General features: G+C 39.5%; 2 protein-coding genes across 3 annotated transcripts in view; one reads left to right on the top strand and one right to left on the bottom strand.

Moving 5' to 3' along the window:
* Positions 1 to 4,474: 4,474 nt before the first annotated feature.
* Positions 4,475 to 13,873, top strand: znhit3 (zinc finger, HIT-type containing 3). Of its 2 annotated transcripts, none has more exons than XM_048612591.1 (5): positions 4,475 to 4,580; positions 5,403 to 5,434; positions 9,037 to 9,126; positions 10,787 to 10,867; positions 13,442 to 13,873. In XM_048612591.1, the coding sequence occupies exons 1-5, from the start codon at positions 4,513 to 4,515 to the stop codon at positions 13,630 to 13,632; spliced, it is 462 nt and encodes a 153-aa protein (XP_048468548.1). In that variant the 5' UTR covers positions 4,475 to 4,512; the 3' UTR covers positions 13,633 to 13,873. The 2 variants fall into 2 exon arrangements, with proteins under 2 accessions (XP_048468548.1, XP_048468547.1); XM_048612590.1 differs by having other exon boundaries at positions 13,439 to 13,873.
* Positions 13,874 to 15,344: 1,471 nt separating this feature from the next.
* Positions 15,345 to 27,705, bottom strand: part of LOC109914804 (unconventional myosin-XIX) — a 54,324-nt gene continuing 41,963 nt past the window's right edge. Inside the window, exons 21-24 of the mRNA XM_020514412.2 lie at positions 23,941 to 24,070; positions 20,691 to 20,776; positions 17,917 to 18,261; positions 15,345 to 17,798 (exon numbers count right to left, since the gene is read on the bottom strand). Coding sequence (XP_020370001.2) covers positions 17,679 to 17,798; positions 17,917 to 18,261; positions 20,691 to 20,776; positions 23,941 to 24,070 — 681 coding nt within the window. The 3' untranslated portion in view covers positions 15,345 to 17,678. The remainder of the gene's footprint in view (positions 17,799 to 17,916; positions 18,262 to 20,690; positions 20,777 to 23,940; positions 24,071 to 27,705) is intronic.

Below are 27,705 nucleotides of genomic sequence, written 5' to 3'. Positions count from 1 at the left end.
CTTGCGTAGTGTTGTAGAACAGAAAGACCTAAAGGTTCAGGTACATAATTCTTTGAAATTTGCTTTGAAGTCACACAGCGTGGTTAAGAAAACATTTTACACACTTACTTTCATTGCTCAGACCTCTGAGTACAGGAGTTGGGATGTTATGTTGAAGTTCTACAGGACATTGGTGAGGCCTCTTCTGTAGTGCTGTGTCCCGTTCTGGTCATCCTGTTTTAGAAAGGATATTGTTAAGCTGGAGAAAGTTCAGAAGAGATTTACCAGGATGTTGCAGGAAATGGAGGGTTTGAGTTAAAAAGAGGGGCTGGATAGACTGGGACTTTGTTCACTGGAGCATCGGAGGTTGAGGAGTGATCTTATAAAGGTCTATAAAATCATGAGGGATGAATGCTGGGTGTTTTTTCTCTAAGGTGAGGGATTTCACGACTAAGGGGCATATTTTTAAGATGAGAGGAGAAAGATTTATAAAAGACATGAGGGGCTTTGTGTTCTACACAGAAAATGGCTTGAGTGTGGAATGAAATTCCAGAGGAAGTGGTGGATGTGGACACAGTTACAATGTTTAAAAGACATTTGGATAAATACATGAATAGGAAAGGTTTGGAGGGATATGGGACAAGGGAAGGCAGGTGGGACTAGTTTAGTTTGTAATTATGGTTGGCACGGACTAGTTGAAACAAAGGGTCTTTTTCCATGCTGTATGACTCTAATAAATTGATAATTCAATAAAATGCATAATTTTAAAAATGACCATCAAAAAGTGACAAGTGGCAGAGTAAACTAGCAAAGTCTTTTTTCCCTTTCTTTTCATCAAGTGCATAGTTAGACAGACTGTATCAGACCCAATTATCAGTGGCCTTAATTATCAGTGATGCATGTAGGACCAGAATTGAGCTAAGGCTTTACATTTAACCAAAACTGACTTTGCCTTTGCTTCCTTTGCTCTACACTCCAAATTCTGTGCAAAAATGAGCAGGTTCCCTTTTAGTATGGATTTCTTCAAGTCCCAGTGCTTAGCGGATAGGATTTTGGGGAGGTCGGTTATGGTTGTGTGTCTAGCATATGCTCAATCTCGAGGTCACGCACACTCTCTCTCCCTTACTCCTTCTCTCCCTTTCTCTCCCTCACTCCTTCTCTCCCTTTCTCTCCCTCACCTACTCACTTCCTCCCTCTTAGACTCAATCCCTCCCTGACAGACTCACTTTTTTGAGTTGAATTCGTCAGTCGCTCCTCCCTCACAGTTTCCCATACTCTCTCACTCACTCTCAAATTCCCTGACTCCCTCATGTTAAACTTAAATAAACACAATTAAATAGGTATGAGTTAGTTAGGTCAGACTGACAATTAAAATGCATGATATTGCATGAGAAATCAGCAATGGCTGGTCAAAAGAAAATAGAAAATAGCATGTAACAAAACTGGCAAGAAGTATAAAAACAGATTGAAAGAGTTTGTTAATTCTTACTGACAAGGCCAGCATTTGTTGACTATCCCTTAAATTCACCTCCAGGCCTCTCAGAGGGCAATTAAGAGTCAACCACATTTTTGTGGATCTGGAGTCACATGTAGGTCAGACCAGATTTCATGCCCACACAGTAGCCCTCATTCAAGTTTAAAATATTAGTCTCAGACCCACTCTTCCAAACTGGATGTATACTTCAATAATATTAATTATTATTATGAATCTGGAGTCACATGTAGGACAGATCAACTAAGGATGACAAATTCGCATTTTGTAATTGACTAGCTTTATTTTAAATTTCAAAATCTGCTGTTGAGGGATTCAAACCCATATCCCAGGACCATTAGACTAAGATTCCGAATTATTAGTCCAGGGACATATCACTAACACCACCAACAACTCCGTTACAAGCAGTTTCTACAAGTATTTAAATAAAAAGAAAATCATAAAAGCCAACCTGGGTTCTTTAGATTTTCACACAAGGATAAAGGAAAAGGTACGTTAAAGCAGTGTGTTTTCTTTCACAATACAGCATTGAAAATTCATGCTAAAGATAGGGGGAGTCAATGATCTAATGAGAGTTAGAATCTCAAAGCAGTTACTTTAATAAAGGAAAAAGTACTGGTGAAATCTGAAACAAAAACAGGAATTGCTAGAGAAACTCAGCAGGTCTGGCAGCATCTATGGAGAGAAAACAGAATCAATGTTTTGAGTCCAATGACCCTTCGTCAGAACTGCTACCAAATCCCCTAAACCTGAAAGCCTTCATCCAACAATTCTAAAACATATAGCTGCACTGTCAGGATCATCTTAAAATTCCTTGTATCATGGAATAGTCCTAGTGGAAGTCACACAATGTATCATCACCAATCAAGTTTGGAGTGAGAGTGAGAGAGAGAGAGAATACCAGGGAACTGCAGACCAGTTGTCCATTTGGAAAATGCTGGAATCCATATCGAGGAAATCATAATATTATTATTCAAAATCACCATGATGTTATAAAAGGGAAACTGTTGTTGACAAATCCACCAGAATTTCATCAACAATGTAACCCAATGTAGAGCAGACAAAAGGAAACCAGCGGATTTATTATGTTTGGATTTTCAAAAAAATTCAATGAGGCAGCCCATAAAAGCTCAGTAACATCAAATCCCTCTGAACATTTAAAAACCAAAGGATTGCGAATGCTGTAAATCAGGAACAAAAACAGAAGTTGCTGGAAAAGCTCAGGAGGTCTGGCAGCACCTATGAAGAAAAACCAGAGTTAACGTTTCGGGTTCTGAGGAAGGGTCACCAGACCCTCTAAATTTGGCCTGCTGTGTTCATCCAGCCCTGCACCTTGTTGCCTCTAAACATTTACTTGTTTCTTACTATTTAAATGCATTTTTTTTTTGATATTCCACCGAAGAGGAACTTCACACTTCACTACATTGTATTCCGTCTAGCACCTTCTCTTTCCCTCTCCTCACATAACTGACTATATATTCCTTTGCATACCCTTTGTATCCTCACACCTCCACTTTCCCATCTGGCTTTGTATTACCAACAAACAAGTTAATGGTCTGATTGTTGAATCATAGTACAGCCACAGCTAGATTACTGTGAACTGATATTAGTACACACAAGTTATGGAACACTTTAGGAATAACTTATCTGCATTGTTGATTTTAGCTCTCTGCAAGCTATTTTTTTTTAAATTTTTTTCCTTATTCTTAAATTATTCAAAATTGTACCATTTTGTGGTGACAAATGAAAACTTTTCACTGTTTTATTATATTCTTACTGTAAAATACAGATGACAATAAAATCAAAATCAAATTTACATAAGAACACAAGACCATAAGAAAACAAGCAGGAGTAAGCCATTCAGTTTCACACGCCTGCCCTGCCATTCTCTTAAATCATGATTGCTCTGCCCCAGACCTCAACTTATATTTTGTGCCAATCTTCTTAGTCCTCAAAATCCTCAACATTTCAAATATCTATCTACCTAGTCGTTAAAAATCTTGAATGATCTAGCCTCCATGACTCTCTGGGGTAGAGAATTCCAGATATTCGTTAACCTCTGAAAGAAAAAATTCTGAGGAAGTCTGTTGAGTTGGGGGGGGTGGGGTAACGGGAGGGACCTGCTGGGGGTAATGGGCGGGGTCCGTGGGAAATGAGGGGCAGGGTCTGCTGTGTGGAGGGTGTTAAGCGGCAGGGTCTGCTGTGGAGAGTGCTAAGGGGCGGGGTCTGTTGTGTGGAGGGTGTTAAGCGGCAGGGTCTGTTGCTTGGAGGGTGTTTAGGGGCAGGGTCTGCTGTGTGGATGAGGTTAAGCGGCAGGGTCTGTTGTGTGGATGAGGTTAAGGGGCGGGGTCTGTTGTGTGGCGGGTGTTAAGGGGCGGGGTCTGTTGTGTGGAGGGTGTTAAGGGGAGGGGTCTGTTGTGTGGAGGGTGTTAAGGGGCGGGGTCTGTCGTGTGGAGGGTGCTAAGGGGCGGGGTCTATTATGTGTGTGGGGTTAAGGGGCGGGGTCTGATGTGTGTTGAGGAAGGGGCAGGGTCTGCTGTATGTGGGGTGGGTTAAGGGGCGGGTCTGTGGCGAAAGAGGGCAGGGTCTGTTGCCGGGGGTAATGGGCGGGGTCCGTGGGAAATGAGGGGCAGGTTCTGTTGTGTGGAGGGTGTTAAGGGGCGGGGTCTGTCGTGTACCGGGGGTGTTAAGGGGCGGGGTCTATTATGTGTGTGGGGTTAAGGGGTGAGATCTGTTATGTGTTGGGGTTTAGGGGCGGGGTCTGTTGTATGTTGGGGAAGGGGCGGGGTCTGCTGTTTGTGGATTTCTGATGAAGGGTCTAGGCCCGAAACGTCAGCTTTCCTGCACCTCTGATGCTGCTTGGCCTGCTGTGTCCATCCAGCTCTACACCTTGTTATCTCTGCTGTTTGTGGGATGGGTTAAGAGGCGGGTCTGTGGGGAAAGAGGGCGGGGTCAGTTGTGCCGGTTAAGGGGCGGGGTGAGCGAGGTCAGGGGGCGGGGTGAGCGAGGTCAGGGGGCGGGGTGAGCTGTTGAAGAACGGGATGGTAACGTGTCGTGTGTGTGAGGAGCTGTCGCCGAAATACCGGTGTCCGCGCTGCGGCCTGCGCTAGTGAGTGCTGTCTGGCGTTGTTTACTGCTCGAGTCCGCGGTTGCCCTGCGGCCTGCTTTTAGTTCCTGCTCCTGGCCTACAGCCCCCTGAGCTGGGCCGGCCATGAAGAGCTACATGATGGGGGAGACCTACAGCCCATGCGGCACGGGCCTCACTGTGATGGTCTCGGTAGTCAAATAGCTTGGTCCCTGAACGCAAGATCCAGCTGAGATCAGGGATCTTTCCACTTTATCCCCTGTGGAGCCTTATGTTGTTTTGAATACTGAATCTTTAGTTTACAGGTGGGTGCCCAGTTTTGCGTTTTGTGCTGTTGAACTAGTTACTTGTCAGTCCATTATCTGCTGCTGTCCGTCCCATTATTTGCTACGTTGGAAATTTGTAGGAAGTGCAGAACTTAAGTAACCCAAGTCTAAGGAATCAAACGTTACTTTAAAAATATGCAGGGGATTGACACCAACAGCTGGGGACCATCGCCGGTCACTTCTCTCTGGCTTGACAAGCAATTGTCACTGTTATCGTTCCTGGCCCTTGGCCATTGTTTTCACTGATGTTACCACCATGTCCTGTTATTCTCATGGACTTAAATTTTGCAAACTGCTGTATCATTTAGGATCCAGTGTTCCTGCTAGGTTCTGTGGCTGTGCAGTCTAAATCTTACTGTGCAGGCCTTGTGTACAGCCATAAAAAGAAAACTGAAGGAACAATGAATGTAGAATAATGGGCAGTAAACAACAACAGAATTTTGAAATGGACATTGGTGATGCTTACAAGCAGCTAATAAGTGTTGTTGGAATTATAATTCTGGTTTTTATTTATTTCCAGTTGTTCTGTGGGATGCTACAAGAAACACAAAGGTATGAATTAATCTTTGATTCCCTAAAATTATTCTTCAACTAACAACTGTCAGAAAGAACAAAGTTCTTAGGCAAACTCAGGTCAAGTGGTATCTGTGGAAAGAAATAGTTAAGTCAATGACCTTTCTTCAAACTAAGTTGTTAACTGGTTCTGTTCACACCTGGTACTTGACCTGAGTTTTTCCAGAAATTTGTTCTTATTTTGTAAGTTGTACAGTGTGGAATTTCAGATTTCCAGTATCTGTATATCTTCCTTTTGGAATAATGATTTTGATTGTTTTACTGTGAGGCTAAAATTACTTAATGGTTGGTTGTTGTGAAATATTCAACTTGCTGAAGCTGATGGTATAACATTGGCTAAACATTGATTTTTCTGAAGAAGGGTCTAGGCCTGAAACGTCAGCCTTCCTGCTCCTCTGACTCTGCTTGGCCTGCTGTGTTCATCCAGCTCTACACCTTGTTATCTCAGATTCTCCAGCATCTGCAGTTCCTACTATCTCTAGTATAAAATTGGCTCTTGTGTTTGAAAAATAGATTGTAAATGCCTAAGATTAGTGTTCCCCTTACATGGGTTGGGGATGGAAATGATGTCAAATAACCATCAGGTTGGATGTTGACAGGTGTAGCTCAGAATTCCAGAAATGCAAATTGTTATCCAGGGTCTGCTGTATTAAAAGAAGGTTCAGAAGTTGCACAAGGTTATAATTCAACAAGTTTATTTGATGAAGGAGCAGTGTTTCAGAAGTTTGTGATTGCAAATAAAGCTGTTGGGCTATAACCTGGAGTCATGTGACTTCTGACCTTGTCCACCCCAGTCCAACACTGACACCTCCACATCATTATTAAAAGAATGTAATGAATGGAAGGCTTTCATCTTTCATCCTTTTAATTTGTTGACATTCTTTGTCTCACTTTGCTGTGATTTTGAATTAGCATACTGTATCCCCTTCAATTGTAAAGATAATTGCATGCAACATCCATGTACAGCAAATTACAAGGCCAAATTAAAATCTGCATTTAGATGTACTGTCTCCAAACTGTTATTGTTTGGAGCCTTAATCTTTTTCAAAAGATTTAGTTGTTCAAATTAAACTTGTTGCTCTTTAGTGGGAAATCTTGCAATGCCTGACAAGTCTACATACTTCATGGGTTTGTATCTATCTTTTAAGACCATAAAAGCATCAAGAATAGGGACAGGCGTAGGCTGTTCAGCCCCTCGATCCTGCTCTGCCATTCTGTAGAATCATGGCTGATCTCACATTCCTCATATCTATTTTCCTGCACTTTCCCTGTAACCCTTGATTCCCCACCTCATCAAAACCTAGCAATCTCAGCTTTAAATATCCACAAGGACTCTCTGCCCCCACAGCTCTCTGCAGCAATGAGTTCCAGACACTCAACCCTCTGAGAAAAGAAATTCCTCCTTATCTCGGTCTTAAATTGGCAGTCATTTATTCTGGGACTATGCTGTCTGGTTTTAGAAGTTGCTATGTGGGGAAACATTCTCTCAGCATTTACCTGCAAACCCCTTAAGAATCCCATGTATTTCAATGAGATCACCTCCTATTCTTCTCTAGTCCCGTGAGTAGAGTCTCAACTTGTTTAAATGTCACTCAAAGACGATCCATCCATACCTAGGAATTCCCCACTAGGAATCATCCTAGTGAATGTTCTCTGAACTACCTCCAATGAAATGATGCCCTTCCTTAAATAAGGTGGACCAAAACTGTTCACAGTACTCCAGATGTGGTCTTACCAGCACATTGTAGAGTTGCAGTAATACTTTCCCACTCTTACACACCAACCCCTTTGAAATAACATTCCATTAGCCTTCCTGATTACCTACTGCATCTGTGTGTTAGCTTTGTGTTTCTGACCCTGAGTCCCTTTGCATTGCGGCTTCCTGCAGTTTTTCTCCATTTAAATAATATTCTATTCTCCTGTTCTCATTTCCAAAATTAACAACTTCTTATTTTCCCATCTTGTACCCCATTTGCCAACTTTATGACCACTTACTTAACCTATCAGTTTTTCTCTCTTGTAACTTGCCTTTCCACCTATTTTTGTGTTGTCTGCAAATTTGGCAACAATACATTAATTTCTTTCCTCCCAATACATTAATTTCTTTCCTCCCAAGTCATTAATGGTATGGAGGGGTTGTCTTATGAGCAAAGGCGAAACAGGTTGGGATTCTACTCGAGTTTAAAATAACAAGAGATGATCTCATTGAAACATATAGGATTCTTAAGGGGTTTGACAGGGTAAATACTGAATGTTTCCCCTTGTGGCAGAGCCTAAGACCATAGGACACAGTCTCAGAATAAAGAGGTCTCAATTTAGATTTAGTTTATTTTCTGAGGGTTGCAGTCCCAATACTGATCCCTGTGGAACCCCACTGGTCATAGGTTGCTACCTGAAAAAGATCCCCTTATCCCCACTTGTTGATTCCTGCCTATAAGCCAATTTTCTATCCCTGCCAGTATACTGCCTCCAACACCATGGGCTCTTATCTTATGACTTCATGTTTTGTGAGTTATCTTGTCAAACACCTTCTGGAAGTCCAACTTCTAGTTCCCTCTATCCACTCGGACTTCCTCACAAGCTGTAACAAGTTAGTCAACCACAATTTCTCTTCATGAAGCCGTGCACCATGCTGACTCTGCTTGATTAGATTTTGATTTTCCACATATTCAGCTATTACATAGTTGATTCCAATACTTTTCCTTCAATTCTTCAGAATACAACAGGACCTTGGTCAGATGGGCCGAGGAGTGGCAGAGAGATTTAGCTCAGATAAATGTGAGGTGCTGCATTTTGGCAAGGCAAATCAAGGCAGGACATATACACTTAATGCTAAAGTCCTGGGGAGTGTTGCTGAGCAAAAAAGACCTTGGATTGCAGGTTCATAGTTCCTTGAAAGTGGAATTGCAGGTAGACAGGATAGTGAAGGTGGTGTTCGGTATGCTTGCCTTTATTGGTCAGGACATTGGTTGGAATACTGTGTGCAATTCTGGTCTCCCTGCTGTAGGAAAATGTTGTGAAGTTTGAAAGGGTTCAGAAAAGATTTACAAGGATGTTGCCAGGGTTGGAGGGTTTGAGGTATCTGGAGAGGATGATTTCCCTGGAGCGTTGGAGGCTGAGGGTGACCTTTATAGAGATTTATAAAATAATGAGGGGTATCGATAGGGTTAATAGCCAAATTCTTTTCCCTGGGGTGGGGGAGTGCAAAACCAGAGAGCATAGGTTTAAGGTGAGAGGGGAAAGATTTAAAAGGGACCTGTGAGGGTAAATTGTCCACACAGAGGGTGGTGCATGTATGGAACGAGCTGCCAGAGGCTGGTGGAGGCTTGCAAAATTTTAACATTTTAAAAGGCATCTCGATGGGTGTATGAACATGAACGGTTTAGAGGGCTATGGGCCAAATGCTGGCTTAAAAGACTAGATTAATTTAAGATAATCTGGTCGGCATGGATGAATTGGATCGAGGGTCTGTTTCTGTGCTAGATTCTATAATAGATTTTCTGTAAAGTTTTAAAAGTTGGACAAAAGCTTTAGCATGTACTTTCTATAAAATAACTAAAATCAACACTTTATTTTTGTAGATGATTGTAAACCCCAGGAGTCTGGTTCAGTTTCAACAATTTCAGAGCTTTCTCCACCACTTAAGAAACCTATACAGCAAGACAACAATGGTAAGATTGAAAGGAAAATATCTATAAGGCTTGAATTGTTCAACTTCAGATGTTCCAAAAAGTTTTGAAATTTGTTTTAGATCCCAATTTTAAAATGTTTTTCAAAATATTTTAAGCCACAAACATGAGTTCAGTTGAATGAGTTTTACTGCAACTATAACAAGCTAATGCTCTTGCAAAATAATCGGCCAACAGAAGATTTTCTCTATCAACTACAGTAAACATAAATCCCTCAACTTGCAATATTCTGTGTTTTGAGTCCCACTCGTTTGTCTGTGTCACAAACTGTTTGATGTTTTTCTGCAAAAGTTCGAATGAACAACAAGGCTGGATTTAAAAAGGAGGTCTACAGCATGGAAACAAACCTTTCAGTCCAACTCGTCCACATTAACCATAATCTCAACTATTGTCCTATCTCCCTGCATTTGGCTGATATCCCTCCAAACATTTCCTAAAAATGTACTTAACCAAGTGGCTTTTAAATGTTGTAACTGTTCTTGGAGTGGCACAGTGGCTCATTGGTTAGCACCGCTGCCTCACAGCGCCAGGGACCAGGGTTCGATTCCACCCTTGGGCCACTGTCTGTATGGAGTTTGCACATTCTCCCTGTGTCTGCATTGGTTTCCTCCCACAATCCAAAGATGTGCAGGTTAGGTGGATTGGCTATGCTAAATTTCCCATAGTGTCTGGGTGGGATGCTCTGAGAGTCGGTGTGGACTCGTTGGGCCGAAGGGCCTGTTTCCATACTGTAGGGATTCTATGTACCTGCATCCACCACTTCCTCTGGCAGTTCATTCCATACAGTAACAACTGTTTTTTAAAAAAAAGTTGCTTCTCGGGTCCTTTTTTAAATCTTTCTCCCCTTGCTTTAAAAATATGCAGCTTAATTTTGAACTCCCCTACCTTGGAGAAAAGACTTTTGCTATTCGCCTCATCTATGCCCTCATGATTTTATAAACCTCTAAGGTCTCCTCTCAACCACCTACACTCCAGTGAGAAATGTCCCAGCCTATTCTCCATTCCAAGCAACGTCCTGGTAAATCTTTTCTGAATCTTCTCCAGTTTAATTTTGTCCCTATAGCAGGGCAACCAGAACTGCACACAGTTTCCAGAAGAGACCTCAATGTCCTGTAACCTAAACATAACATCCCAACTCCTACGCTTGAATTTCTGAGCAATGAAGGCTAGTCTAATGCCTCCTTAACCACCCGAGACGCAAATTTCAAAGAATTATGTACCTGAAGCCCTAAGTGTCTCAGTTCTGTATTACCCATGGAACTTCCACCCTGTCAATGCTGGAGGTGTACCTGCACCAAATGGGCTGCAGAGGTTCAAGAAGGTAGCTCACCAGCACCTTCTCAAAATGCACACAGTGCATGTAGGAGAGGATAATAAAAGATTGACCGCATCCAAAGGAGATGAAACGGATTAAAGTTTCATATACACATAAATCCACTTCTCCTTAAAATACCATTTGTGCTATGCTTTGGAGCATTTTCTGGAATTCAGTTATACTTAAAACTCCAGATGCTAAAAGTCAATGTTTCTAGAGACGTTAACTATTTTTCACATTCTCTATAATCAATTATGATTCAGGAACTGACTGCCTTGAAGTTCTGTCATTTAAGGTCTGTTGAAAACCATTTGGCTATGTTAATAGGACACTACTCCTGCACAAATGAAATCTTGGATGATGATGAAGAATCTGATCGGGTACCACTGGAGAAACTGAGACAATTGGGTACGTAGACATTAAAAAATTGACCGTGAAAACAAAAACTGTCTTCCTATTATTTGCAGTTGGGAATTTAGTAATTAGAACTAGTTAATTTAATATTCTGTGTTGTGCAAGAGTTGAACTAGTGCATAACCAGTCACTTGAAACAGGTTTTAGCTGCAAATTGTCTCCTTTTTATTCTTGTATTGGATGTGGGTATTACTAACAAGATTAATTGCCCTCACAAGAAGCAAAAGAACTGCAGATGCTGTAAATCAAACAAAAATGAAGTTGCTGGAAAAGCTCAGCAAGTCTGGCAGCGTCAGTTCTGCGGAAGGGTGACCAGACCTGAAACGTTAACTCTGATTTCTCTTCACAGATGCTGCCAGACCTGCTGAATCTTTCCAGCAACTTCTGTTTTTGTATTAATTGCCCTTAAGCTGATTGACTTGCTAGACCATTTCAGATGGCAGTTAAGATTCGACCATATTGCTGTGGATCTGGAATCGCACATAAGCCAGACAAGGTAAGGCTGGCAGCTTGCCCAAAGAATATTGTGACCCAGATAGGTTTTCACAACTGTAGTTTCATGGCACCTTTTACTGAGATTAGTTGTATATTCCACATTTTATAAATTGAATTTAAATTCCACCTGATGTCGTGGTGGGATTTGAATCTGTCAGAGTATAAATATTAGTCTTGGCCTGTGGGTTAGTAGCTCAGTAGTGTTGACACAAAGCCATTACCTCTGCCTAAATGTTGGTACCATTCTGCCTCGGGCTTAAAAGAAATATTTAACTTTCACTGCTTATTGTGTAACAGTACTCATAGTGGTCAGGGCTCAAAATACACAGATGGTGGGCAAATATGCCCCCAAAATACTTGATGATAATGTACAATTACAGGACAACCAATCCAAGAAGAGTGGTCTATAAGCAGAATTGACAGATTTGAAGAGGAGCAATTTGCAGTTAGGCATTTGTGGCAGTGAGGAAGCTGTGCACCATGGTCTTTGCCAGGGATGGAGGGGGGGCTCTGAGGTGGGTTGCATCTGCCAGGACAAGGAGGAAGCAGCTACACAGGTGGGGACCTAGGGGAAGTCAGCTTCAAAATGACTGAAGGCCAGGAGAGGCTGCAAGGAGTGAATTGAAGGAAACTGCAAAATGGAGTAAATTTTAAATCCATCAACAATAGAATGCTGAGCTAAGTGGGAGCTGGAAAGTTTGAAATAGAGAATGAATTCCTTCCCCAAAAAAGTAGAATCTCTAGCTTGGGGTTGCATGTGCTCAGAGATTACAATTAGGGGAAAAGTGCAGTGGATGCTACTGTAATGAACACAACATCAATTGCTAAATTTTAAATCAGTGATTTGAGCACTGAGATGCAGTAAATTGGTTATAATTGCCTTGTTAAAATATTCTAGCTTTATGCTATAGAAGCACCTTGGCCTACAGCCATACTAGTCTGAAAACATCTGATCTCATTTGCTCTCAAGCTAAGCAGACTGAGGCCTGGTTTCCATTTGGATAGGAGACTGCCTGGGAATACCAGGTGCACTAGGCTTTTTCCACCAGCAGTGGCTGCTCATATCATCCCTCTGCATTTGTATTAGAGTCATTGATTTGTATAGCACAGAAACAGACCCTTCAGTCCAACTTGTCTATGCTGACCAGATATCTTAAATTTTCGGTGGTTTGGTGGAGAGGCACTGGTCTTGTAAACCAGAAATCATAGGTTTGGTCTCCACTTCTGCCAAGCATTGATTATTGATTCCTGGACCAAAGTGTATGCCGTTGCCATGGACTGTTGGACATTGAACATTTGTCGTTACGCTCCTGCCACTTTTTATTTTAGAAAAGTGTTTCCTTCAAGATATAGAAACACAATGGCATAAGTCTGCTTTAGCTATGTTTAAAGTTATGACTGTTTTATATAGACGTGTCACTTAATTTTGAAGATAAGACTTAGGCAAAAAGCCGGCAATGTAAATACTAATCCCAGTAAGAAATTAATGCTTTCCTTGTGCTGTGGCTTTAAATTTAAGAAAAAACTAATAATCTATTGAGGATATTGTTGAATTCCTCTAACTCTGCTTCAGCATGTGAGCAAATACCCCATATGTCAGTAAAAGTATAGAAGGTAATGTTAGCTGTGTGATTGCATCACCTAATACATGGATTTTTAATAACGAAAAAGGAACACCTGAAATAGAGAAGTATTCTCCAAAAATCAATACACAATCCTGAACTCTTGCCCTCAGCCAAAGGGGAAAAATTGACTCCTTGTGATGGTCAGTGGGCTCCAGACAACACTTCCCAGATTAGAGCTCAATTACCTCTCTAAACTACTTGTATGCTTGGAAGCAGCCTTAGCCCTTGCTGGATTGCTAAAATCCATCATGTGAAGTAACACAGCATTGCTCTATTTTTCTGTTCATGGTACCAGAGCAAACTGTTTCTGAAACACCCTTTCACACTGTCACTTGGATTCTTTGGAATTTGGGAGTAGTTTCCAAGGGAGTGGCCTGAGGTTTTAAGATGTTTGTTTAAGTATGTTCTTGCATTCCTGTTCATTCAATTTCTGTCGTTCCAACAGCAGGATCAGAGAAGTTGAAGGGTCTGCTTTGCAATCCACACCTTAAACAGTTGCTGTTGACAGTAGACAAGGCGGAGGATAAAGAAAGCATCATGAAGACAGCTATGCAGGAACCAATTTTTGTGGAATTTGCAGATCAGTGTTTACAAATAGTTGAACCCCCAGAGAAAGAAAATGAAACTGCTGTCTCCTAGTATAAACTGTCCAACCTTTGAGAAAATACTTTTGTAATCACTTTGTAAGATATATAGCTATTCTGGTTATATTTAAATTTTTTTTTTTTTTTTTTTTCCCCACTGAATTGAAAAAGGTGTCTTAATTTTTTTTAAGCTGTGTTCTTTAAGAAGAACAAACAATCCAATATTGGTACTTAACCAGTGACTTGAAACAAATTGTCTCTTATATACCATTACCAAATAAAATACTACAATCCAATTTTCTCAACTCCTTGTACACTTTTTAAAAATCTGTTGCTACATTTCATTTTTATTTTGCTTCCTTTTAGTTGTTTCTTCCAATCTCTGATTTGGTTTCCAAGCTTATGTCCTCCCATTATATGTAATATGAAAATAAGTGAAATACCATCTGCATGTCACCATACCCCTAAACAGTCAATTTAGTCCAATTCTAACTATTTCCTTTAATCTCATTTTTCAAAGTACTTTGAAGACCATTTGACAAATTACTAAAATACTTGCCATTCTTCCTTGCTTTGTATGCTGAATAAGTTACTGAAATGTAATTGGGCATTTCATTTTTTGTGGGTTGTAACTCATTCATACCTTCAATAATGAATGTATCCTGTACTGTCTAAACAAGGATTAAGACTTCCTATGGGTGAGATTTTGAACTACTGGGGTTCTTGGGGAGGTGATGGCTTAGTAGTATTATGGCTGGGCTGTTAATACAAAGATTCAGTGTACTGGAACCTGGGTTCAAATCCAGTTAAAAATCTGAAATGGAGTCTAATGATGACTGTGAATCCATTGTTAATTGTTGGAAAAACCCATCTGGCTCATTAACATCCTTGAGGGAAGGAAACTGCTGTCCTTGCCTGGTCTGGACTCCACACGCATAGCAATGTGGTTGACTCTAGGGCTGGGCAATAAATACTGGCCTAGACAGTGAGACCTACATCCTGTGATGTTTTTTTTTAAAAAAACTAATCAGTGAAAGCATTAACCTTTTTTAAAATTCACAGTATATGGCCATCCCTGGCAAGGTTAATACTTATTACCCATCCTTAATTGTCTGAAGTGTAGTGAGTTGCTTTGAAATGTCAGAGTCCATGTTGTGTACGTGCACCCATAATGTTATTTTGGGGAAGAGGGAAATTACAAGACTTAGAATTTAATAATTCTGTTTCATAACAGAGGGTGACTTGTAGGCTGTTTTTTGACATGTCTGGTGCCCTTGTTCTAAACAGTAGAGATCATGAGCTTGGGAGCTACTGTCCAACTAAGTAAGAACATTTAAGGGCCTCAGCAATGTAAACCTACATTCAATACCCCATATCGTTCTTCATGCATGATGGTAGTATCCCTATCTCTGGGCCAGAGTCAAGATCACCTGTCCTAAACAGGTTGATTAAAATAAATAGGAAAAACATCCTGAAGATTTAATCAAGAATATGCTGTGGCTTTAGGATGGAAGCAATCCAGTAAGTGAATGCTGATGTCTCAAAAGAAAACGTTTTTATATGGTGTCCTTTTAAAAGTGCTGTATTATGGGAGATGAAATTGTGATAAGAGCTTGCATAAATTGTAGTCACTGGTTTAAATCCAGACAAATATGAATGACTTCAAATTCATGAGTACTGATCCCACGATAAGTTCCGAGAAACTAGAAGTGCTGAAGAAGAAACTCGGGTGTTGCAGTTATGAGTTAATTCTCACTTTTGAAATCAATTGAGCTTCATTTTACACATTCAGCTTTTACTATATAAAACTGTATAGAATTGGAAGGATAGAAGCCAATTTAAGGATCAAAACGTTTACAGATAATACAACTATGAAAGAGTTAGACTACCACTCCATAGAAAATGCATTAAAAAAAAAGCAAGATGTCAAAAAGCCTTCCCTAATCTACTTAAAAATAATGAACATCAACATGTTTAAGAATATATGTTTTATTGCTACATAGATCAGTTTCTCATTTGCATATAGTGTACATTCATTGAATAGATATTTAATACATAAATATTTCAATCTATTATCACTAGTGTTATTTTTAAAGAACATTCCAGCATCCCATATTTTTGTTTAGTAGCAACACCTGATTTGAAGCAATTACAGAATGGAAAAAGAAACTCCTGCTTGAGACTGCCCTGCTCAAGAAATAAAAATTGTCACTACTGCTCAGAAGAACTGGAATGCAGCAGTTCTTCACATCAGGAAACAAAAGTTCAATAACATTTTTTTGAAACAAAATGTACTAGTTTGTCAAAGTATTTTTAACTCTAAACATTTTCATCTATCAACCCAAAGGTGACTACTTAGTGCAATTTTATTGTCCAGTTAAAACTTGCAACCCTCATCTTACATTCAAAGCCCATAACACAATTTAAGTTACTTCCATGAATGACAGCTGAATATAGTGTTGTGAACTCCTGCACTTACGAAAGAAAAGAAAAAAAACAAAAAAAAATGTTGTAATGAATTGCGATCACAAATCAATTAGTCCTTAGACGTAGTTTCAACAAGAAGATGCAGTCTAGCATCTCGGTGATAGAGAATAAAGCAACAGACTGGAGCGTGCAACACTCTTTAACAGTGTGTTCCTGACCTCGGTTGGAATGTCTAAAGTGACAGACTTGATTCCAAATAGTTGTTTAATTCTTTGTGAGGGGTTTTAGGCATGACCATCAGGAAATGGCAATGAGTAGCAGAAAGAAACAAAGGTAGCACTTTTTTAAAAGTATGGTTACTTTGTGAGAGAACCTATGAGCTTGACCTCCATGTTTTCTTGGCATTTCACTATATTTCCTTAAACTGAACACCATTAGCTGCCAATGAAAGTTCTTTTATCCCCCTCTTCATATAAACCTACATTCAATACCCCATATCCTTCTTAAACAGGGACTGCTGCTGGCTGAGGCAGAGCAATATTGATGGCTGAATGTGGAGAAGCTACAGCCTACATTTTGGTCCAAAAATATTCATCTCCTAGCAAGTTAGAAAGATAGTAATCTAAAAATAATATAGCATGTTATGACTTTAGTATCTGGCATGTCTTTAGGGATTTAACAAGACAAAACAGCCAGTTCTACACAAAACCCAAGTGTCTCAGTGCTGTGCAAGAGTTATTTGAAATTTTCAGTGTAATTACAAAGTCAGCATCTGATATTAAGAAGTCAGTAAAATAGTTTTTCTTGGTTTGGTTCCAAAGAATATCATCGCTCTAATCATACATTGTAAATACCACAACCATGTTTTTGTTTATAATTAGTAAAGGCAGAAAACCAAATAAGTAAGTCAAAACTATCAAAGTTTCCTAAGACAGGAGTCAGATTTAAAACGTGTGTCACATTTAGAAAACTAAAAGGTTTTACATTCCTCCAATTTTAAGACACCTCTAAGTAAAAAAAAACAGTAGTGCTCTTATGAATGCATATGCACTGCAAGATTTTGTTGAAATCAACTGTCCTGAGATAAGGCACTTAATTATAACATGGATTTTTCCATATATTGAAATAGCAATGAATTTTTTCAATCAGAAAGGCAGAATAAGCTCAGGCTTAATAGAAAATTTAGTGTAGTGTAACAGGCAGAAATTACTAATCTCTATCTCAGGTTGATATTCCCTGGGCAATTGCTGTAATGCACTGTTCTGGTATTGCTTTCTTTAAAATGTCATTTTGCTGAACAAAGGAAGTTCAATAAAACTTCTAAGTTTTGTGAATTCAGCTCAATAGGTGCAAAATTAAAACTGATAATTTTTGGTGATAGTACAAATACTAAATCTATCTTCTTGTATTATAATGTATAAATGCACCTTATCCCAAACCTAATTCAGTCCCTTAATAATGTAGATCAGGGACAAATCTAATAAAGGTTTGATCCTCATTTCTAGCTGTGGCTTCCATCAGTGTGAGAGATTGAAATTGAAGCTTTTCGCTATTCACTGTAAAATTAAAGTGACAATAAATCATTCAATTCAATTCAATGTGGTCTCATAAGATGTCTGTTTTACAAACTTCTATTAGAAAGGATTACAGGAACATGGCATATAAATAAAATGATTAATCTTCCTTTTTTTCCAATAAAATCTGGTTAAGGCCTATGATTGTGCAGAGTGTGTGTTCAGGATAAATATCTGCAAAAAGCAATGGTGAACGTCTGCAATGAAACTTTACTTGCACCTGGAAAAAGAAACAAAATTTAGTTACAATTACGCAAGATCATCAATGCACATAGAGCATTGAGCATCACTAATTTTTAACATGGATACAAATATTACTTCTACAAAAAAATCCTTACCTCGGGTAATGCTCTAACAGAAGCAATACCTTGATCAGACTGATTATGTTCCACCTTATAGTTGCTTCTCCATTTCACCTTCAAGGCAGCCAATCGAGTAAAGGCCTTAAGTGTTTCAGATATGGATGGAGTCATTCCAATAATGCAAACAGATGAAAGGATCAGACCCAGTGGCCAGGCGTGTAACTTTAGATCTCTGAGTTGAATAGTTTGGGAAAGCTTGTTTGGTGATTCATACACTGACCGATATAAAGGTGAGCAAACAGGAGATTCCCGAACCAACTCCATTTCTTTAAAATCTGTTGTATCATCTAATTCCTTTGCTGCCAAGAATTCCATTTTAATCTGAAGATGTCAGCAAAAAGCATAGATTAGTTGAATACTTAAACTTATGTGCCAGTTTAGCAGAGGGTATGGGACTGACCTACTCCAGGATCATAGTACAAAATATAAACCATCATTGCAATTCAGTACTGTAGGGAAGATGCTGTCTTTCTGAGCGGACATTAAAAGGCCCTTTAGTGCATGGTAAAAGGTGAAATTACTCCATAAAAAGCAAAAAGACAATAGTGCATTTATATAGCAATGTTCTTAAGACATTGCAACACACTTTATAACGAAGAGTCAGTTTTGTAGTAGATTCATTGTTCTAATGTAGGCAAAAGGGAAGCAAAGTTCTCATGATGTCTTAGCCAACCACCCAAATGTAGATTAACTGCTCATTAATTTCATTTGTTATGAATGGGATCTTCCACTGACTAAATCAATTGCTGCTTTTCCTGAACAAGTGCCTGCCACTCAAGAATAAATCACAAGATGTGAAAATTCACGAGAAGCTAAAAGATATAATAAATTCTGTAAAATTAAAGATTTCTATTGTTCAATATATCCAAATCTATGTACTTAATAAATTTTTTAAATTTCCATGTATTTAATCTGTACCAATATAAGAATATTTCAAAATGTGAATTATTCTTTTTAGAGAAGACTCATCCAATGTCTGCACTGTAATGCAACACTTCTAAATTAAGTAATTTAGGAAACATATACAAATTAAAAAATTTGTTAAGGTTTAGCTATTCAGTGCAGTAACACAGTTTCAGTGAACAGTTACTGAATTATAAGGGATAGCCTTGTAAAATTAAAGTGCATTGGATTGGGGTTAGTCTATTGACAAGGACGGACAATGACTATTGGGGTACTGCAGACACCTGTGCTTGGGCCCCAGTTATTCACAAGTTATTAATGATTTAGATGAGGGAACTAAAAGTAATATCTTCTGGGTTGCAGATGACACAAAACTGGGTAGAAGGGTGAGTTGTGAGGAGGATGCAGAGATGCTTCAGTGTGATGGGTGAAGTATAATGTGGATAAGTGTTAATTATACTTTTTGATAGCAAAAACAGGAAAATATTATCTGAACGGAGATAGTTTGGGAAAAAGGGAGGTGCAATGAGACCTGGGTGTCCTTGTACACCAGTCACTTAAAATCAGCATGCAGGTGCATAGGCGGAGAAGGCAAATGGTACGTTGGTCTCTAATAGCGAGAAGATTTGAGTACAGGTACAGGGATGTCCTGCTTCAATTACACAGGGCCTAGGTGAAACCACACATGAAGTACTGTTTGCAGTTTTGGTCTCCTAATATAAGGAAGAATGTTCTGACAATGGAGGAAGTGCAACTAGACTCATTCCTGGGATGGTAAGCCTGATGTCTAAGACTGGATCAGTTAGGATTATATTCACAGGATTTTAAAAGAATGAGGGGAGTTCGCCTCGAAAGCTATAAAATTCTAACAGGACAAGACAGGGTAAATGCAGGAAGGGTGTTTTCAATGACCAAGGTGTCTAAAACAGGGGATCACAGTTTAAGGATATGGGGTAGGTCATTTAGGACAGATAAGGAGAAATTTCTTCACCCAGAAGGTGCCATACGAAGCAGTAGAGGCCAAAATATTGAATATTTTCAAGGAGTTAGATATAGTTCTTAGGGTTGAAGGGATCAAAGTGTATGGCGAGAAAGCAGGAACAGGATTCCAAGTTTGATGATCAACCATTATCATATTGAATGGCCAAGCAGACTCGGACGGCTGAATGGATGATTTCTGCTCCTATATTCTAGAACATAGAACATAGAGCAGTACAGCACAGTACAGGCCCTTCGGCCCACGATGTTGTGCCGAACTTTTACCCTAAACCCAAGGTCTATCTAACCTCCACCGCTACCTTATACTATCATCCATATGCCTATCTAATAGCCGCTTAAATGCCCCTAATGAGGCCGACTCCATTACCCTCTCCGGCAAATCATTCCACGCCTCCACCACTATCTGAGTAAAGAACCTACCTCTGACGTCTCCCCGATATCTACCTCCTTTCACTTTAAAACTATGTCCCCTCGTAAAAGCTACCTCCACCCTAGGAAAAAGTCTCTGGCTGTCTACTCTATCTATACCTCTGATCATTTTATACACCTCTATCAGGTCACCTCTCATCCTTCGTCGTTCTAAAGAGAAAAGCCCTAGCTCTCTCAACCTTTCCTCGCAAGACCTTCCCTCCATTCCAGGCAACATCCTGGTAAATCTCCTCTGCACCTTTTCTAACGCTTCCACATCTTTCCTGTAATGAGGTGACCAGAACTGGACATAATACTCCAGATGTGGCGGAACGAGGCTTTTGTATAGCTATTCTATATTCTATGTTTCTATGAATTGTATTACATTATTCATTTAAACTAGGTACAGTAACATTTTTGAATTCAAAACTCCAACTCACTTTCCAGGTTTTCCATGCTCGTTGCAGCACCACTGCAGCCTGATGAAGTTTTTTAATCCACCGTCTGGTCAACCATGATCTGATTGCTGTAGAGAAACAAATCAATGAACTGTAAATGAGAAAGAATATGCTGTTTTAAAATACAGTGCTACAACCTGAATGTATCTAAAGCTTTAAGCTAATGCTTTTTGATCTAGCTTCATAATACATGTTTTTTTAAAAAGTCCTCGAGTTGAGTTGAAAACTAACATAGCATCCCACTTGCACATATATCAGCATATGAGGCACTCGATGGTCTCTGTTGAAGAAGGAACATCTGTAGAAAAATTTATAGCTGTTCCTTCAAATTTTCTGACAAATTAAAAATGGTTTTTAGTGATAAATTAATCAAGTTATTTCTAGACTATCTCAAGACAGAGTGTGTTACAAAAATTGCATACCTTACATATGATATTTTTAAGATAATCAAGTTTGTTGTTGAGTTGACCAGAAGTTACATACCTTGATATTCTTCTTTAGTTCTATGATGAGCAGAAGAGATAATCAAAAAATTGAACGGAGTTAGTGATAGTTGGATTAGGTTTAACTGGGGGGTGGGGGAAGCTAGTTTGAGGATGGAACTGAAGTAGGAAGGGAAAGAATGAAATTTAAACTTAGAAGTTAGATTGGAGGAAGTGAGGGATACAAATACACAAATGTCTAATATGGCCAGCTGTGCGCATTGTTTTTGGTTTGGAAAGCTGAAACTGATTACTCCAGTTCAGGAAACAGGTTGTATTAGTTACTGGTCTTCTTCTTGCTTGTATTAAATATAGAAGTACAACAGCAAGTTCTGGTCCATCCCTCCATTAAGATCACAAAGAAATCCTTCTAAACAGGGAACATTTTCCTTACCTGGGAAGCTAATTCTCAGCTAAGGCTGATATCATTGCAGAGTTTCAACATTGCTCCCGATCTGCAAGTACTGCCCTCTGACGCCCAACAATGAGAACATTCAATGACTGAGACATCCGTGCAGATACCAAGATCCTGGTGTACAAGGCAATCATCCTTCTGACTCTTGCGTATGGCTCCGAAATTTGGACTATGTACAGTCACCACCTTAAAACACTTGAGAAGTACCAGCAAAGCTGTTTGAGTCAGTTTCTCTGCATCAACTGTGAAGACAGGCACACTAACTTCAGCCAATAGCACTGGCATGGAGTCCATGATCATCCGAAATCAACTCCACTGAGCCGGCCATATGCTTAGAATGCCTGAGTTCAAACTAACAAAACAAGTCTTCAGCCAGTTCAAGGAAAGACAAAGGAAGTATTTCAAAGACTCCCTGAAGGCTTCCCTCAAAAAAGCAACATAGATGTCAATGCATGGGAGCCCCTCATTCAGAAGAAACACAGTCTTGGAAGAATCTTCTTTATGAAGGGACACAATTCTTCGAGAACACCCGTAGGCAAGAGGATGTGCAGAAAAGGAATTAGAGTAAGATCTCAAGGCCAAGGACTACTTCCACCTCCTGGAAACACCTGTCAAATGTGTGGTCAGAGATGTGGCTCTAGACAAGGACCCACAGAACCCATCACCAGTGATAAAGAATTCCCTAGGCGGGCAATCATACTCATTAGCGAGTGATTGCTGTAGACAAGATTCAAGTGGTTAGTTTGAAACCACTCAAGTTAGAATCATATGGCAGTTATTGCAGGACTAACAATTCTTTGTTGCAGCAGTAAACATGATGCAATTGACTTAACAGACTCTCGGAGATTAAATGAATAAATTTCCAAAACTTATGACATTCAAAGAAATAGGTGAGGATAAGAAGTTGCAAAAATTATCATAACTTCCCATAGCCTTCTACATTAAGAAATTGTACTTTTAAATTGGAAAGCTGCAAATATGACTTCTGGATTTAGGACAATGGGAGGTGGGGGGGGGGTTGCGGAGGAAGAGGGGAGGAAAGAACCACTTCAGACCTGCCAGTTGCAGATTACCAATAGGGAAATTAGTGAAATTTATCATCAGAGTGAATGAACAGGGTATTGTACATTCTACTTTACCTACAATATCAATTTATTATGTATCCTAAATTGTGAAGATGGGATAAGCAAGTTCCAAAGGGGCAAAGACAGATTATGTGACTGTGTAAAAAAAACTGTGGCATCTGGAGTTCAATCTAATTTGTCACCTAGAGTGGATTCTACAAATACAAATTAGATTTTTTTTTTTCAAAAATAGCAGGTCATTAAAAACCGTGGAAGTGTTACAATATTTAGATGTCCAAGTACACAAACACTAAAAGGCAGTCCACATGTACAAAAAGGAATTAAGGTGGCTAATGAAATGCTAGCCTTTATTGCAAATTAATAGATAAAAGGATGAACATTATGCTTCTGTTCTACACACTGTGCACCTCTTCAGGAATACTATAATCAATTATTGGCATGTGAACTCAGTAATAACAAGGATATATTTGTCTTGGAGGACTACACCTCAAATAGACCAGAATAATACCAAGCTAACAAAGCTAAATTGTGATAAAAGTTTGCATACTTTTAGCTAATAAATCCCTTGAATTTAGAAGACCAGAGGTAGTTTCTCGGTGTTTAAGACATCAAAAGGATTAGATACAAAAAGATACAAAGGAAATATTATTTTCTCCATGGGGAGTAAGAGGGCACTTTTCAAACTAGAACTAGGTCATTCAGGGGTTAAGTCAGAAAGCACTATTTTACACAAAAATGTAATGGAAATATGGAACTCACTCTCCTAGAAAGATGTGAATGCTGGATTGATTGAAATTTTAACTCATTATCATTGTAATTTTTCTGAGGCCGAGAGAGAGATATCCAGTTTTGAGGAGTCATTATTGGACTTGAAACGTTGACTATGTTTCAGTTTCTCCAAAGATGTCTCTTGTTGGAAATGGTCAATGCTTGCCATTTGTGTCCTGCGAATTAGATATACTTCTTTTCAGTCCAAGCTTAGATTTTGTCCAGGTCTTGCTGCATTTTGTCATGAACTACTCATGTATCCGAGGAGTTGCAAATTGTGCTGAACATTGTGCAATCATTGTAGAATTTTCTGTGTGTTAGTTTTAGATTTCCAGCATTTGCACTATTTTACTTTTATTTGAGATTTCTTTTGTATTTATTCTTGATTAACCAGAGTTGGAAATGCTCAAGACAAACACAGAAGTGTTTCACTCCATCACTAAAATCTCTTCTAACATGATCTATAAAGGTACAATACTAGCCTGCTTGAATGATGGTCGCTGCTCGCCTTGATCGTGCTAATTTTCTTTGACAATATCTTCGCCAGTTATATTGAATGCAAAGTACTTTCTTGGAAAGAGTTTGACTTCTTGCGCTTTCGAGCATCTCGAGCTAAAAGAGATTTAATAATGTAAATATTTACTAACCATTTTAAACATTCACATCCACCCATAATCTACAATGCAGCAGTGAATACACTTCACCAGTAGTAGATGCCAGAATGTTTCCAGATGTTATCCATTCATGGATGTGGGCATTGCTGGCTAGGCCAGCAATTTATTCTCTATCCCTAATTACCCAAAGGGCAATAAAGATTCAGTCACATTGCTGTGGGTCTACACTCACATGTAGTCCAGACAAGGTAAGGATGGCAAATTCTTTCCCTAGAGGACAGTAGTAAACTAGATGGGTTTTTCCCAACAATTTAGATACTCCCCACTTGGCTGGTCATCATTTGATTCTTAATTCCAGATTTTCATTGAATTCAAATTCTACCATTTACTGTGGCAGGATTCAAACCTGGGAGACCAAACATTAACTGTGCCTCTGGATTAATAGTCCAATTTACCAATAATCGATAATATCAATAGATCATCACCTCCCCTGGAGTCTACACAGGAACACCACAAGAAATTACAGAAGGAGTAGGTCATTCAGACCCTCAATCTGCTTTGACATTTAACTAGAACTTCTACCTCCTCATCTACCCCATTTTACTGCATATCACCTTATATGTTTAATATCTAGAAATCTAGTCGTTTGGTAGTACTGAACTTAAGTATTGCTGGAAAAAAGAACACTTGGATTCATCAGGATAATTGAAAAGAAACTCCAAGGGGAAAATAACACTTAGGCTGTATGAGAGGAGAGTGCTGATTGGTTAACGTGTGGATTCCGATTGATAGAAAAGTTGACAGGGGGAATGCACCAGTTAACGATGACTGATTATTAGTTGCTAAGTTTTGTTTATATTTTAAACAAGGTAAATTGCTTCAGATTTGTCAAGACACCAAATAATGGCTGTCACTTATTCTCTTGTGATAAAACACATACAATGAGTGCACATGTACTTTTCATCTGCAAAGAACAGGGCCACACATATTAATACATGTTGTTTCCAGCATACACAAGTGCAGTGCATTGTGAGCATAACTAACAATTCTAAATCAGTTGTCTCCATGACAACACCTCTACTAGAGTCGATTTGCCAATCAATCAGTACTCTCTTCTCATACAGTTATACTCACACAGTACAAATGTTGGTGGTGTAAATGGTGAACCTTTGATGCTTTCCCTCTATGGCATTTATATCCTCTCTTAGCAAAAGGAGAAAAAAATTGTAGACAATACTCCAGATGTGGTCTCACCAAGGCTTTATACAACTGCAGCAAGAATTGTTTTTACAGTACTCAAAGGCTCTTGCAATAAAAGGACAACATACTATTTGGCTTCTTAATTGTTTGCTTGTATTCAGGTTAGCTTTCAGCAACTTATGAACAAGCATACCAAGGTTAAATCAACATTTAAGGAATACTCTACATTTACATCTTTCTACCAAAGTAGATAACTACACATTGTTTTCACATTACATACCATCTGCCACGCTCTTGCCCAATCACTTAGCCATTCTAAATCCCCTTGCAAGTCTCTTCTGCATTTTCCCATTCAGTTTAGTATCAACATCAAGCTGGGAAGTATTGCACTTGTCCCCAAATCAAAATCATTGATATAGATCATGAATGGTTTGGGCCTTAAGCACTGATCCTCCTGGTACCCTATTAGTCACAGTCTGCAAAGCTGACAATTGTCTATTTATTCCTACTCTGCTTTCAGTCCATTCATCAATTTCAATCCATGCCAGTATATTACCACAGTCTATGTACAATTCTACTTGTAAACATCCTGTGTGGGGGCTTATCTTAAGTCAAAAGACATCATACCTACTAATTCCTCTTTATCTATTCTGCTACTCTCACTCTCAAAACACCAACAGTTTTGTCAATTTCCCTTTCATAAATCTGCCCAACCCTACAACTGCTTTCGAAGTATCCAGTTATTATATCCTTTATAATACATTTTAGCATTTTCCTTACTCTGATGTCAGTGCAACAAGCCTGTAATTCTCCATTTTCCCTTGTCCTCCTTTATTACTGAGATTACATTGTGTTGTGAAGTTGAGTAGAGTGTGGGGGGACTGGAAGGCAGGACATTAGAATTTGATGTTGTGGGTGGGGTGGGGGGGGGTGCGGAGGGGAGGAAGAATGTGTGATCACTTTAAAAGATGTGTTTTTCTAGGCTTGGAGATTAAAAACAGGAGTGTCAGAGGTTCTGTTTAGTCTTGACAGCTGGCTCTGATGGGGCTAGATCAGTGTCAAGGACTCTCCACATGTTAATAAAGAGTGGCTTGGTGTCGGGATACCGACCTCTGTGGAGATGTTTTAGTGGCGACAAGAGATTTTTTTTCTTTATTCATTCACGGGATGAGGGCATCGCTGTATAGACAGCATTTATTGTCCATCCCTAATTGCCCAGAGGGCAGTTAAGAGTCAACCACGTTGCTGTGGGTCTGGAGTCACATGTAGGCCAGACCAGGTAAGGATGGTTTCCTTCCCTAGAGGGCATTCGTGAAACAGATGGGTTTTTCCGACAATCGACAATGGATTCATGGTCATCATTAGATTCTTAATTCCAGATATTTATTGAATTCAAATTCCACTATCTGCCATGGCAGGATTCAAACCTGGGTCCCCAGAATGTTGTCTAGGTCTCTGGATTAGCAGTCCAGCAATAATACCACTAGGCCATCGCCTCCCCCAGTAAATTGGGATTAATGATGTAACCTGCAAAAGCACCTACTAGCTGAAGCCCAACTGGACATCAAACAGGCACAACAACTGGCTTTATCATTGGAAAATACAGCAAGTGAAGAATGTGAGTTGAAGGGTATTCCAATGGAAGTGGACACCCTCGCCAGGCTAACCAAGCATGGGGAACACCACTTGAGTAAAGACAATTGCATAGCCTCATTCAGGACATATCCTGAAAGGAGGGAGTCGAGATCGGTCCACAGCAAAATTCCAAAATAAAGCTAAGCCTCAGCCAAACAGTTTACATTTTCTTCAGGATCTGGGCTGGCAAGCCATTGTAGTTACTGCCGGTATGCGGACTCCACACAGCAAAAGAGTCCTACTAGATCTAAATTGAGTGAGAGTACTCATAGGCCGATATCCAGGAGAAAGCACGTCCTGGAAAGTCCACCTACATCTGGTTTAGAACAATTAAACTGCTTAGCACCATTCAAATCAGAACCAATCAAAATAAACATCCAGTTTAACGATCACCCGGTTCTATCAGAGGTCAATACTGACACGGCTGTTTCAGTGATTGCAGAATCAGTCTTTAACAAAATTCGCACTAGATTCCAACCCCTAAGTTTGTGCAAGACCTCACCTAGACTGAGAACCTATACCAGGAAGCCTTTATAGGTTAAGGGTACAACTTGGGTTCTGGTCTCTTATGAGAAGCAGTTGGCTCAGTTACCACCGAGCAAAGTAAAAGGTGCGGGCCCAACCATGATGGGGTGAAATTGGTTGACAAATATTCATCTTGATTGGCTTAAGGCTGCCTGATTGAAGTCCTAATTAAATACCCAGAAGTTTTTCAGAAAGGGACTGTCAAAGGAACTAAGGCCACCTTGCATGTTGACCAGGAAGCAATTCCACAATTCTGCAAGGCCCGGCTAATGT

This window comes from Rhincodon typus, chromosome 26 (genome assembly GCF_021869965.1).
Source record: "Rhincodon typus isolate 14 chromosome 26, sRhiTyp1.1, whole genome shotgun sequence".
NCBI lineage: Eukaryota > Metazoa > Chordata > Chondrichthyes > Orectolobiformes > Rhincodontidae > Rhincodon > Rhincodon typus.
This window is presented reverse-complemented; position numbering and strand designations above follow the sequence as displayed.

What these genes read in the sequence shown, in the direction of transcription:
- znhit3 (XM_048612590.1), top strand. Translation starts at nt 4,513, where the DNA reads ATGGTAACGTGTCGTGTGTGTGAGGAGCTGTCGCCGAAATACCGGTGT. An exon ending in CCGCGCTGCGGCCTGCGCTA is followed by an intron (nt 4,581 to 5,402) that starts GTGAGTGCTGTC and finishes ATTTATTTCCAG; the next exon opens with TTGTTCTGTGGGATGCTACA. An exon ending in GGAGAAACTGAGACAATTGG is followed by an intron (nt 10,868 to 13,438) that starts GTACGTAGACAT and finishes TCGTTCCAACAG; the next exon opens with CAGGATCAGAGAAGTTGAAG.